This window comes from Taurulus bubalis, assembly GCF_910589615.1.
Source record: "Taurulus bubalis genome assembly, chromosome: 12".
In the NCBI taxonomy this organism is placed as follows: Eukaryota; Metazoa; Chordata; class Actinopteri; order Perciformes; family Cottidae; genus Taurulus; species Taurulus bubalis.
The window spans coordinates 24,026,401-24,039,069 of record NC_136600.1 but is presented as its reverse complement, the minus strand read 5'-3'; the positions used below and the strand labels follow the sequence as shown (position 1 = coordinate 24,039,069).

General features: G+C 44.1%; 1 protein-coding gene across 1 annotated transcript in view; it reads right to left on the bottom strand.

Annotated features, from left to right (window-relative positions):
* The window catches only part of adamts16 (ADAM metallopeptidase with thrombospondin type 1 motif, 16), a gene marked incomplete at both ends in the record, with an annotated part of 48,237 nt that extends 38,644 nt beyond the window's left edge, over nt 1-9,593 (bottom strand). Inside the window, 3 exons of the mRNA XM_079227367.1 lie at nt 5,881-6,236; nt 9,249-9,327; nt 9,513-9,593. Of these exons, the coding sequence (XP_079083493.1) occupies nt 5,881-6,236; nt 9,249-9,327; nt 9,513-9,593 (516 nt within the window). The remainder of the gene's footprint in view (nt 1-5,880; nt 6,237-9,248; nt 9,328-9,512) is intronic.
* Nucleotides 9,594-12,669: the final 3,076 nt, after the last annotated feature.

Genomic DNA, 12,669 nt, shown 5'->3' with positions numbered 1-12,669 from the left:
CATGCTCAGGGATGTGCTACTGGTATGTTTTGAGGCTCCATCATAACAAGATGCACGTGTCTCCACACACCCTCTTGCTTCCTCTCATCTACGTCTGCAGTCACACTGACTGGTTGGAATTTTTTCCCCTCAAGTTAGATCAATGCCCCTTGTTGTTTAATGAATTCTGTCTTTGTGCGTTTGTCCTGTGCTTCCGATATTCGATCCAGATGTTTACATATTGTATTATTTAACATGTGCTCGTAGGTTCTGTGTTCTTCAAAAGGATGAACATGTTATATCTAGTGTGCAAAACCAGCTTTATAACAGAAACCAGACCAACAATTGTCCAGCAAGCCATCTGTAATAGCAGAATACTGTATGTAAATTCATTTAAAAATATTCTTTTGTCTAAAACAAAGCAACATGCATCCTCTTTGTCTTCCAAAGCTTAACAGCCAGCCAGATAATCTTTTTATGATGTCTTCAGCTTGTAAACTCTGCAGTCTTTTAAACCTACGCCTGGTGTCACACAGAACAACATGCGTCCGCTACTTCCTCAGAGTGCGTGTGTGTCTATGCGAGTCACTATGCATTTCCTAAATAGCCAAAGTCATCAGATTACACACTTCGCTCTACGAGGTGGAAATAGCAGTCGTAAAATGCTGAAACACTACTTGGGAGGGCGTAAACAGCTGGACTCTTTGGAGTCAGACGCATCCAGACAAGCAGTGACAGGAAAGGAGGGCTGGGTAGGAGAACGGAACTGGGGGTGGGGCGGGGGGCATTCAGTGCATTACTAGGTGCACCTGACAATGAGTAGTATATGGTGCTTCATTCTGCCTACCTCTCTTTTAGTCGCTCCTCTCAATGGAGACCAAAAGAGACCGAACACCTCCTGTTATACTTACTTTGAGTTCATATTTATTATAGCATTTTTGGTCAAAGCTGGATTTTTATTTCAGTCCAAGCACATGACTTTAGGACAGAAACAAATACTAAGGGTCAGATGTACTTATATACAACCCATAGTTGTGTGTATTGTAACCAAAAAAACAGAAGAATTGAAGCATTTTGAATTTAACTTAAAAACAAGAGGGGAAGTTGCCTTTACAAAGTGTCTGGCAGTTGACGGCACATTAAAACTTTGGCACAACGTTGAGCGGGCTTATTGGACAACTGGAAAGGATACGCTGACATTGCACTTCAGTACGAGACACTATTTCTTAATCAATTAGCGATTTCGCTTCACGATGTACCTTAGTCATCTGTTGGCTAGCCGCCCAGAACCCATTACACCAACTGGGTTTGTATCAATTTGGAAAAAACTAATGCTCCAAACTGACTTAATCCCAGCCTCTGAGACACATGCATATGACTCAGTGTCTAATCTACTTTGTATGACTGACAAAACCATAGTGAATTGAGCAAATGAAAAACGTGTGATTGTTCTTATTGTGTGGATAGAACATTGCTTATAGAAACCTGCCAGGACCACACTGACTGCTTTTCAAAGCATCATCACATCAATAGACCATCCCTCAGATATTCTTGGAAATCCCAGAGGTGGGACGAGTGAACAACATTCTATTATTATGACTGCTACTCGGCCTGAGGCGAGAAACACACCCGACCTTTTACAAGAGGAAAACGCGTGACCTCCAAGTGATTTGTAGTGGGATGACGCTGAGCATTTCCCTTTGGTGCAAAAGAAAGGTGTGCATACGAAAGCTGAGAAAAAATGCTATTAGACAAACGGATACTGTGAAGCTCAATATGAAGTATGATGTACATTTAGATTTAGTCTGAATATTTACAGAATATTTGAAGTAAGCAGGTACATGTTTTAGTGGTGTTCTGAGCTAATGCTAACAACACAACTGCAACACACTCACAACTGCAACACACTCACAATGACATACAAACACGGCGATGTCTTAGCTAAGTGTGTTAGCATGCTAATATGCGCTAATTAGCACTGAACACAAAGTTTGGGCTAATAGGAATGTATGTACAGTATGTATGTATGCATGTATGCATGTATGTATGTATGTATGTATGCATGTATGTATGTATGTATGCATGTATGTATGTATGTATGTATGTATGTATGTATGTATGTATGTATGTATGTATGCATGTATGTATGGATGTATGTATATATGTATGTATGTATGTATGTATGTATGCATGTATGTATGTATGTATGTATGTATGTATGTATGTATGTATGTATGCATGTATGTATGTATGTATGTATGTATGTATGTATGTATGTATGTATGCATGTATGTATGTATGTATGTATGTATGTATGTATGTATGCATGTATGTATGTATGTATGTATGTATGTAAGTATGAGGCAAATGGAAGTTCTGACCCAGTGACTGCGCTAGATGAGAAGTTAAGGGATCACGCAAGTCAGAAGACTTCATCTTTCTGAGCTGTAGGAATATCTGTACAAACATTTGTGCAAGTCCATTCAATAGATGTTGGGATATTTCAGTCTGGACCAAAATCACACAAGATGTCATGTATTGGGAAAAACAAGAACAATGGCTGCATGCCACTCTCACCCCTCAACTCCCTCACCCCTATAAAAGCCAGACTAAAGAGGATTACGCTGCCGCATGAAGTCGACACAGAGAAGGACCCAGTTTTATGATCTCCCCTTCCACATGTCACTGTGCACAGTCTCAAACCATTTGGCAGGTGAACAGAGTCGTGGGATCGGCCTGCTTCTTTTATTCCTCCAATTCCTTGCTTGTAAGTACAAGATTTTTATGGTTGAACTCCCTACTGTCATCAAAGCGGGGTAAACCACTAAATGGGCTGCCAGAGGAGTTGAAAAGGCAATTTATGCATAAGCTTTACAACGTAACACTCCTTACAAGGGGGTTTTCAGCACTTCAAAATGCCAGAGGGGAACAATGACTCTCATGGCCCTCTTGACTGTACATTTTGTATCCTTGTCTCCCTAAACTGGCAAGCCCAGGGAAACATACAGACAGAGTGTGTATGAGTCAAACACATACACATGAACAAAAACAAAGCAATTCAAAAGCAATTACAGCAATGCAGAGAATGTGAGTTTACAATATCTGACTGAGTGCGAGCTATCTCCACGAATGAAACAGCAACATCAATATACATCGAAAGGAGTACTTTCCCCTCTTTGTTTAAAGAGACGTATTACAACACACACACACACTCAACAAACAACCCGCGATGCACGCGTAAACACAACGACATATGTTAACAAAAAGAAACGAGACGTTCCTGATGAATTTGGACACTAAAGAGAAAACTTCATATCTCTTCCATATTTGGGCTACTGGGGTGAACAACATGTTTTACACTGAAACTCCATTTATAATCTGCTTTGTGTGATTTCTAAGTCAAGGTCAGTTCTGAAAACATTATCGCATTGGTAAGTAAAATGTGTCAAACATTGACGGAGCTACTGAAGGGGATGCAATGATCTCATCTCAGCAGTATCACACTCTTGCTGATGCAGCTATTGATCTAGTGCCTACGGTCAATATTGGCCGGCCTCCTGCCAAATAGGAACTTTGACCAAAGTGCAAAGCCTCAGAGGTGGCAGAGGGAATGTGTTACCAAGTTTTGAGCAATTCTCGTCAAATAATCTGGAACATCTGGTGTTGAAAGAAACCTTTTCTCAGTGCATAGCCAGGGCCGGTGCTCCAGCTGGATGAGTTCAGGTACATACAATATGCAGTATTCCAGTCATGTTGTGAATGTGTTTTGGGAATAAATATGCCCTTGGAAACTGTCTTTGGCATTCCCAGGAGTCTAAATATCATTCTGTTCTGATGTAGCTTTGCAATTCCATAATTCACAGAAGAAAAAAGTCCAATTCTCATTCGTGCATTGACCCGGTCCATCCGAACCAGCCTCAGTCGTGAGAACCACATTTACAGTCTGTGCAACCCCGGACCTTTTGGCTGAATCTTTTATTGGGATATCTGGTCTGAAAATGCGTGCGTGCACACACACACACACACACACACACACACACACACACACACACACACACACACACACACACACAGACACAGAATCCCAGGAGATATGCCATCCTCTGTCTGAACTTTCAGAGGGCCATTCTCAGACACAGCAATGGACCTCTAAAAAAAGATATAAACTCAAACCCTCAAACACAGGCCAGGAACGAATCATATTTAAAACACTGAAATGCTCCGCTGAAGTGAAAGATGTCATACTTGTTTTTAAAGCATGCATTTGGTTTAAACTGTGAAAAGATGGCAACATTGAAAGACTACTTCATCTTGTTTTCTGCTGCAACAAGGTCCTCCAGGTGCAAAGCTTATATCTCCACGAGCTTAAATGTTCTCAAGACTTTTTCAATCCATCGACTGCAAGATTGCACTCACATTTAAGTGCAAAAAACATAACATTACAGGAGTTTGTCTCCTCCACGCTGTTTGCAGCGATTGCTTGGTTATAAATGAATGCATGTGTACGTGAGTCCAAGACTGAAAGGATTAGTGTGTATTCATAAAGCGCTTTGTTCTCTGGTCCAGGCTGCTAAGAGGGTGAGTGTGGTCTTACTGGGCTGGAACTGCTTTACTTCGGCTTACTTAATGTCATTCTCACAATAATGTTTCCTTTATAGAAGAGGAGGACCACCGAGGCAAGAATGGGAATTTAGCGAGCTTTTCTTTACAGAACACAAACAAGTCAGTTAGCATTTGTACATTTAGTTGCATCAGTCAACACATTATCTCAATAACTTTGATCTGAGATGCATGACATGAAACATGGTTGAAATTAAAATAAGATTACTTTTGAACACAGATCTTGTCTTCAGTGCACACACTTCAACCCAACACAAACACACCAGGTGCTTCTGTTACGAACTGATCATCTCAACACAAACGTCTGTGAATATCAGCGTATTAGTTATAGGTTGCACAGGATAGGTTGTAAGTTGCACTCCAACTTTCCTTATTAGACAACTCAGAGCAATTACAGTTATCTACTGTGTTTTGCATTTTGCACTCAGTCAGTTCCCTCCTTCACAGTGCCAGCGGTTAGATCTGCAAATATTATTGCTTCGAAGGTTGAGAGCGAGCCTAATAAAATACTGAGCTGGTCAAACAGTATAATTTGTATAATAAATATGAAGATAAACTACCTCCATAACATTGCTTTGGGCATGCTATGCATGGTGATTTTCTTGGCTCGCTGACCAAACAATTTGGGGTGTTCACAGACATCACTTTTTAATTAGTTAATAATTAATTAGCTGATTTAGGCAAAACCTGCAATATACACAGAATGAGAGAGGACTAGGACTAATGATGCACGGCAGACAGAAGGAAAGAACTTCTGTCTGCAAGTCCATTTTCTGAGCAGACCAGACCGACAATGCACGACTGAAACACTGCATGCTGACTGTGCACGTGTGAAAATGTGCAGTGCCTTTCAATGACAAAAAAAGGGTTGATCTAGATTCCCTGCCTGGGTGTAATCAGGTGTTTCTCCTCCTTTCGTACTTTGTTCACTTCTCAGTGTTTCCTTTAGATCAGCGTCTGATTGGCATCTGGTGTCTAACATCTTTAATTATTCCTGTTATGTATTGCTTTCAGCTATTTACTTCTGTTTAGTCTCCGCACTAATTCAGCGTGACAAAAACCCCTGAGGCTGACTATTTATTTTGGGTCAGTGGACGCAATTACAACGCTCACTTGGTAGATCAATTCAAATGCTGCCAAACATAATTTTAAATACTAATAAAACAAAACTTTCCAATGAACCGACCCTGTAGTCTTTTTCCCCCCACATCAGACTCATCTACCTCCCCCTCTTCTCATCCAAATCCTCCCGCAATTCGACCCATGCATGTTCAGACTCACCATCCCCGTGCATGTGGACAATGCCACCGAGGAGTTGACCTTTGACCTCAGCGACCCCTGGTAAAAGCAGAGGTCGTCCTGGTGGTAGGCCCTCAGGCTCTTTGTGCCGTTCTTTCCCAGGACCTGGATGGTGAAGCCAGGTGCGATCAGGCTCTGCGAGGCCTCCCTCAGCTCCATGTGGAAGTCCTGCCCCAAGCCACTGACTCGGAAGTGGACCGTTTCGCCGCCGCCGCTGTCGTCGTTTTTTGGTGAGCCATCCAGGGATCTGCGTCGTCTTCTGCGCTGGTTGTGGGCAACTTCGTGAGAAATGTAAACACCTTGGTGGTTTACCTCAAAGGGAGACACAATCTCATATTCTGGATGAGAGATAAAGGAAGGCAGGGAGAGAGGAGGAGGGAAAAATCAAAAAAGCAGAAGATTATTGGATGTTTGCAAAGTTTGGGCAAAGTGAAAGACTGAATTTAAATGCAATGAGAACAGGCCAAGATAGAAAGCAGAGTTTAACCCTTTAAGCCCTAACCCTAACCCTAATAACCCTAACCCTAACCCCTAATCCTATTTATTGTTTGAGTTGTGTTTAGAGGTTGTACATCGGGATTATATATTATTGTAGCCCTGATTTTTATGTTTAATTTGATACCTAACATGTGTGTTTTTTGGGGGGGAGGGATTTATACCATTTTTCTTGATTTTCCTGATATAAAAGGGTCCCCCAATTGGGGGACGCTAGGGCTTAACAGGCTACAGGCAAAAATCAACCTTTTAGATATGGATATATTAAATATATAGAGATGCCATGGGATCAAACTGGGGGAGAGATCGCTGAGAGAAAGCTGTGACTTCATGAACTATATTTTACAGATGCAACCTGGCAGGAATTAAACACATTGTCCTTGTGGTCAGTAATGTAATTAATTCCATCTGTCAAAACCATTCACTGTGATAAAAAGCATCCTGTGTCAGCTGCTACTTGGTTGCATCATAGTCTGAATAAAAACTACAACCTTTTGCATTTGTAAGGTTTCCTTGCACTGCCTCATATACTTTTGCTGGCAGGGTCAACACAGAGTTACAAGAAGAGGAAGGGTTTTAGACAATTCCAACACAGTCCCTTCAGCGAAGAGTGAATCATGTTTGACCTTGTGTTTTACTACAGTTTTTACTACAGCTCGGGCTGAATAACTGCAGGTCATAAAGGGAGATGGTGGCAGGTCACAGGCCTGGCCTTCTAGACCACTTAAACCACTTAAATGGCTTTGTGGCCGCAGAAACAGGCTTTCCTCCGAGGGTCAACTAACTCAGAAGAGTAGCTGACTCCTTCAGCCGCATCGCAATTGGTTTTCCGTGACAAACCGTGACAGCGGACGCCGCTCCCCTCCATCCTGAGTGAGAAGGACCTGATATGTCATCGTCTGCACAACATCATTTTGCAAAATGCAATAGAATCTATCGAAAGAGTGAATTAGTGAATTTCCGCTTAACCGATGCTGGGAGAAACTTGACACTAACTTGTGTTACTGTAGTGAGATCTTATCGGTAATAGAGGAGGCCTTCACACACACCTTGAAACACTGTGCGCTCGGTACACTTTGGGTCTATGCGTAAACCTCCGAGCAAACAAATCAAACAGTGAACGCTTGATTTGGTTACAGACAGTGTTGTAATGTGTTCAGTCTTGCCATGGGAAAATGATGCGTGGTCGCTCTATCAGCTTTAAGTGCCCAGAAATAACAGCAACCTCGGGGCTTAGAGTCAACAAGAGCCGGCCTCTGTTACTGTACAGTGTGACCTGCTTTAGCAAGCCCAAATAATGAGTAAATATAGCGCCCAGACAGACATGTTTTGGCAGCGGGAGAAGCATTCAGGGTGACAGACAGTGTGTCATCCCTGGCAGTGTGCATGCCCTGAGGTTTGAACCATTTGGTGCATCTTCAGGCCGACCTGCAGCCCCTCACCCACAACATGACACATGCTTATTAGTGGATGCATTTATTTCAGGCACCTTGCAGCGCTGTGACTGCATATGTTTTAGCTTCGGGTAGCTAACCTCCAACCCTTGAAGTGCTACAACGCAGACATACCCAGAGGGTTACAGGACCGCAAAGAGCAGACACACACACACACACTTCAAGTCTCGAGATATTTCTGCGGCGGCACCGAAGCACTCAGGCCAAAACCAGAAAACGGTGTTCTCTATCTTTGGCGTTTGGTCCACCTACCCCCAACGCACATTAACACCTAGTCAACTGTGTTTGTTCCGCCCTAACTCGAAAAACAGCTGCAGTGACCCATGTCTGACAGTATGCAAACACAGAGTCTGCGGGAATGGAGCACGCACACACACACACATACGCACACACACACACACACGTTGTCTGATGGACTGAGACGAGACCCTGTGGTGGCTACTTTGTTGGTTTAGTGGCTCCTGAGTGCCATTAGTACTGATAGGAGGTCCAACCAATGGGTGCTTTGGCTTAACCTCAACAAAAGAATGAACACATGAACTCTTTCCTCTGCCGCTCCGACTGAGCTGCATGGATGTGCAACACGTTGATACTCAGCGATAGTCGTGCTGCAAAGGAGAAGAAAGGGCTTTCCCCCTTAATTCTGTTTCAGATCATCTCCACATGCTGCGCAGTGAGAGGAGTCTTGATGTTTATTTGTTTACGTGTCTGCTTTTCATGGTAACAAAAACAAAAACAACAACAACAACAACAACCACAAAACAAAGGATCTGAAGGAGAGCGCACAGCCAAAGCAGTTGCTGACTCAGCACACCACATGGGGCTGGATCCACAAAACAAAGAACAGATGAATGCCTTGCACTCGCTGCTCGCACTAATTGCTGAATTGACTAAGCAGCTAAAGCAGGCCTTCAATGAGGCTTTGAAGCCACTCTGGGGCGCAAACACATGTGCGAGGCATTTCCATTGTGCTATTCAGCAACTAGATTGATGTCCCACATTGATACTTTTCTATGAATTGCTTTTTGCTGCAGAGCTCCACAAATCAAGAGCCATGCTAGAGTAACTCGTGAAATTTACTACAGCAAATCAAACTTTTTTTTGTTGCTTTTGTTGCATTGGACCCAGATTTGAGCTCCACTGTTGCAGCAGACTCTGATGGCTCCGTGTCAGGGTGCAGGTCGCCCCCTAGCGGTGAAGAGACGCAACACACACGGCGCAGGTGAGCGCTGCTTGATGCTGGGATGCAGGGGATGACTTGACTTTAACTCTTAAACTTATTGCACCGAAAAGCACAACCTGACCCGGTGGATCACAGTGCACTATATCCCACTCACACACACACACACACAACCCCACACACACCCACACATACAAGACGCTGCACAACATGTGACATACCTGTGTGTTGAGGTAGATTGAGTGATCGGAGCAGGGCCGAGGCTTCACCGCTGTCAGCGCCATCATTCAAAAGCCCGCTCTGCAAGGGAAGGAGACGTACATGTGACTTCTCTGTGTGGCCCTATCTTGCACAAAATATATATATATATATATATCACGGAAAATAACTCGGCTCTCTGTCATTTGAGGTGTTGACAACTTTATGAGCTCTGCATGCGTGTGCGTGCGTGCAGAGCGGAGATGAATGAATGCGACTTGACTTACTTTGCTCAGAGTGAAGAAGCAAAAGAGCTGAAACACGAGCAGCGGTGTCCGCGCTGCACAGGTCCGCAGGAAGAACGACATCTCTGCGACTTTACCGCAACAACAAAAAACCTGGAGCCTCAAGTCACAGCACTTGGCCTCTGGCCAGCGGCACAAAGAGCTGAAATAGATGAAATGAATAAGTCCGACTGCAGCCGAAGCAGCTCTGCGGGTCTCGAGGCATCAACGAGATGCGGACTTCTTCTTCTTCTTCAGACTTGCGCCACTTTGCTCTGCGCTCATTTCCCAAGCGCAGTATTCCGCTTGGACTCAAGTCTCCTCTCCCGGCTAGTCATTTTCTTTCCTTCCACTCATGCAGCCCGACCAGTATCCAAAGAGTCTCTCTCTCTCTCTCTCTCTCTCTCTCTCTCTCTCTCTCTCTCTCTCTCTACCCAGTGACCCCCGCGGACCAATTTTGACTCCCAGTGAAATCATGTGATTGTCTTAAATAGGCTCCGTCCCGTCCCGTCTTCTCACTGTCCCCCCCACCCGGGAGCCTGGTCGAGGGAGCACTGAAGGCAGGGCTGTGTGTGTGTGTGTGTGTGTGTGTGTGTGTGTGTGTGTGTGTGTGTGCGTGTTTGTGTGTGTTTTGGAGGGAGGGGGTGGGGCCCTAGTAAATACAGCCTGTAGCCAATCACATTCGACACCTGTGCTGAGAGATGGGGTTTGTGTCCATCTCTCAGGTTGCAGGTAGATGACTGTGAAAGGAGCTGAGTCAGCGTGTGATAAAACAGGAGAAAACTGGTAGTGTTCACTTTGCTTGCAGGGGACATTATTTGCATAATTGCATTGCACTGTAAAAAGGGTATATATAGTTCCACATCAGGTGGTTTTCAATTGATGATGCATTTCAAAGTACATTTTTTATTGGAATTTAGTCGTCTGGGTTCTGCACCCCATCGAGATGCGGAGATTACCCCCCGCAGCTGGTAATCAGTAATTTGTGACGGACTACTAACCTGTAACCTTTGACCCCGTTTCATCCGCCCGTCATTCTCCCATCTCTCCCGTATTCCGCAGCTGCACTGATAGGCAGCGTGCCAACGTGTATAAACTCCCTGCAATCATTCATGGAAGTGCTTTAGGAGTGTGGGAGCCAAGAGGATCGGGAGCGCTTGTTTCATATTCTGGAGCATTTCATCCTCCCAAAAGGAAACCAGATGAGCGCTCTGCGGGAGAAATAAATGTGTGACGGTTTACGGTGCGAAGTCAGAATATCTGGATCACAGTGAAAGGAATCAGAGGTGATTGTGAGCAAGCCAATCTATAATTTAGGTTCCACCCCCTGTTTATGCCATATAGCGTCTGTTCCACAAGTGTCGGAGTGCAATGGATTTGTAAAGGTTTCATTGACCCAATGTGTCAATGTCATGTGCACAGATTGTGAAGCCCTTTGAGGCCAATTTGTGATTTGTGAATTTGGGATATATAAAATAAATTGAATTGAATTCATCTCTACAACATACCATTTTCACAAATGAACAATGATGTTGTCGGGATTCAACAGCTAAACAGCTGATGGGTCTTACCCACAAGGTTTGGGAATCCAGCATTGGTTAATGACACCCATTCAGTTGGAGATAAGAAAAGAAAACCTCACTATCATGTTTCGGCATTTTAGAGAGCGGGTGATGAGAGAAGACCTCTATGATGAATTACACTGAGTGAACAAGCGGGACAGGACGTTCTCTAAAACGCTCTGTGCTGAGGCTTTGTGCGAGGCGTTTGATGCATCTTCCAAATGCCCCGTGCTGCGTTAGATCCTTGATAGTGCAACACATAAAGGATGCGTTTGTTTTGAAGGACAGGACCGGAATAACTGCAGACAAAGCCTCAAAATGACCAACCTCCCCGAAATGCAACTCCCCGCAGATAAGAAGTGGGCAAAAGTAAATGTTGGAACAGTATCATCCTGAGAGTATTACTCTCTAAGTCTATAAAACTGATACATGTACAACGCTGACTTCCAGATTTCTGCCAGTTCTGGATTTAATCAGTGATATAATGCCATCAGAGACAATTCCTACCACATGTTTGGAGGCTCAGGGAATCTTTACAGTGTCAGCTGCTGCTGAAATTATATCACCCATACTCTTGCATTAACACACACACACACACACACACACACACACACACACACACGCTACTCACTCTGCACCTGAAAACATGCTGCTTACATATTTCTGTGCGAGTCAGTTTCTGTGCATTTGCTCAGCACATGCACAGAGCTGATTGGGGAGGTTTGAACTTTTGGAACAGTCGGACTTTTGGCTTGTGAGTCGTCCGGCTGTACGCAGGTAGAGCAGACTTTGAGACATAAAGAGAAGACCCCGGAGAGCTGTCTGCCACCTCTGAACCCCCGAGTTCCTGTCCGCCCGCCCCTGTCTCTCTTTCAGCTCGTACAAAGGCAAAGACCCGGCTCATGAAGGGAGCGCCTTCCATCCCATGTATGTCCATGCACACTGAAGGCATGTGGTCTCACACATGCAGTGCATGCTGGTCTGACATATTGCACATGGCAACACACACCAGATATGCGCGCGTTTAGCATGTTTAACATGTGGCAACAATCTCATCCTACATACGAAAATAATGGGAAGAAGCTCGACTAAAAGCTCACGGTAATCATTTTACCCAAACAAAATGCTAACGCCAACGGTGCATGCGCGCATAACTTAGTGGGGCTGGTTCTGACAACTTTGCTGCTTCATTCAACCCGCACAGACAACAGAGCTGAGCCTACAGGTCTCAGCACTCTGCCACCAAAACCCACTGGACCAGCAGCTTAAGAAGAGAAACAAAGGAACTTCACTTGATACGGCCGCTACCATAAACTTCTTAAAAAGTCTTACCTTTGCTGTTTTGCACATCAGTGCGCTTAATGGCAACTCCAATGACTCCAATCCAATTCCAACGTCTGTATTCATTTGCGTTACCCAGCCTTGCATGTGAAAACACAGTCTCTGTCTCCATCTAATGGATGCATCTTGATATATTAGGTTGTCAAATAGACCAATAACTCAGTAAGTGTTCTCTTGGAGTGGTTTTTTTTTTGAATGGGCACGTTTATAGAGGTCTGATTGATTGATTTTTCAAAACAAAGACAAAAAACTGTTTT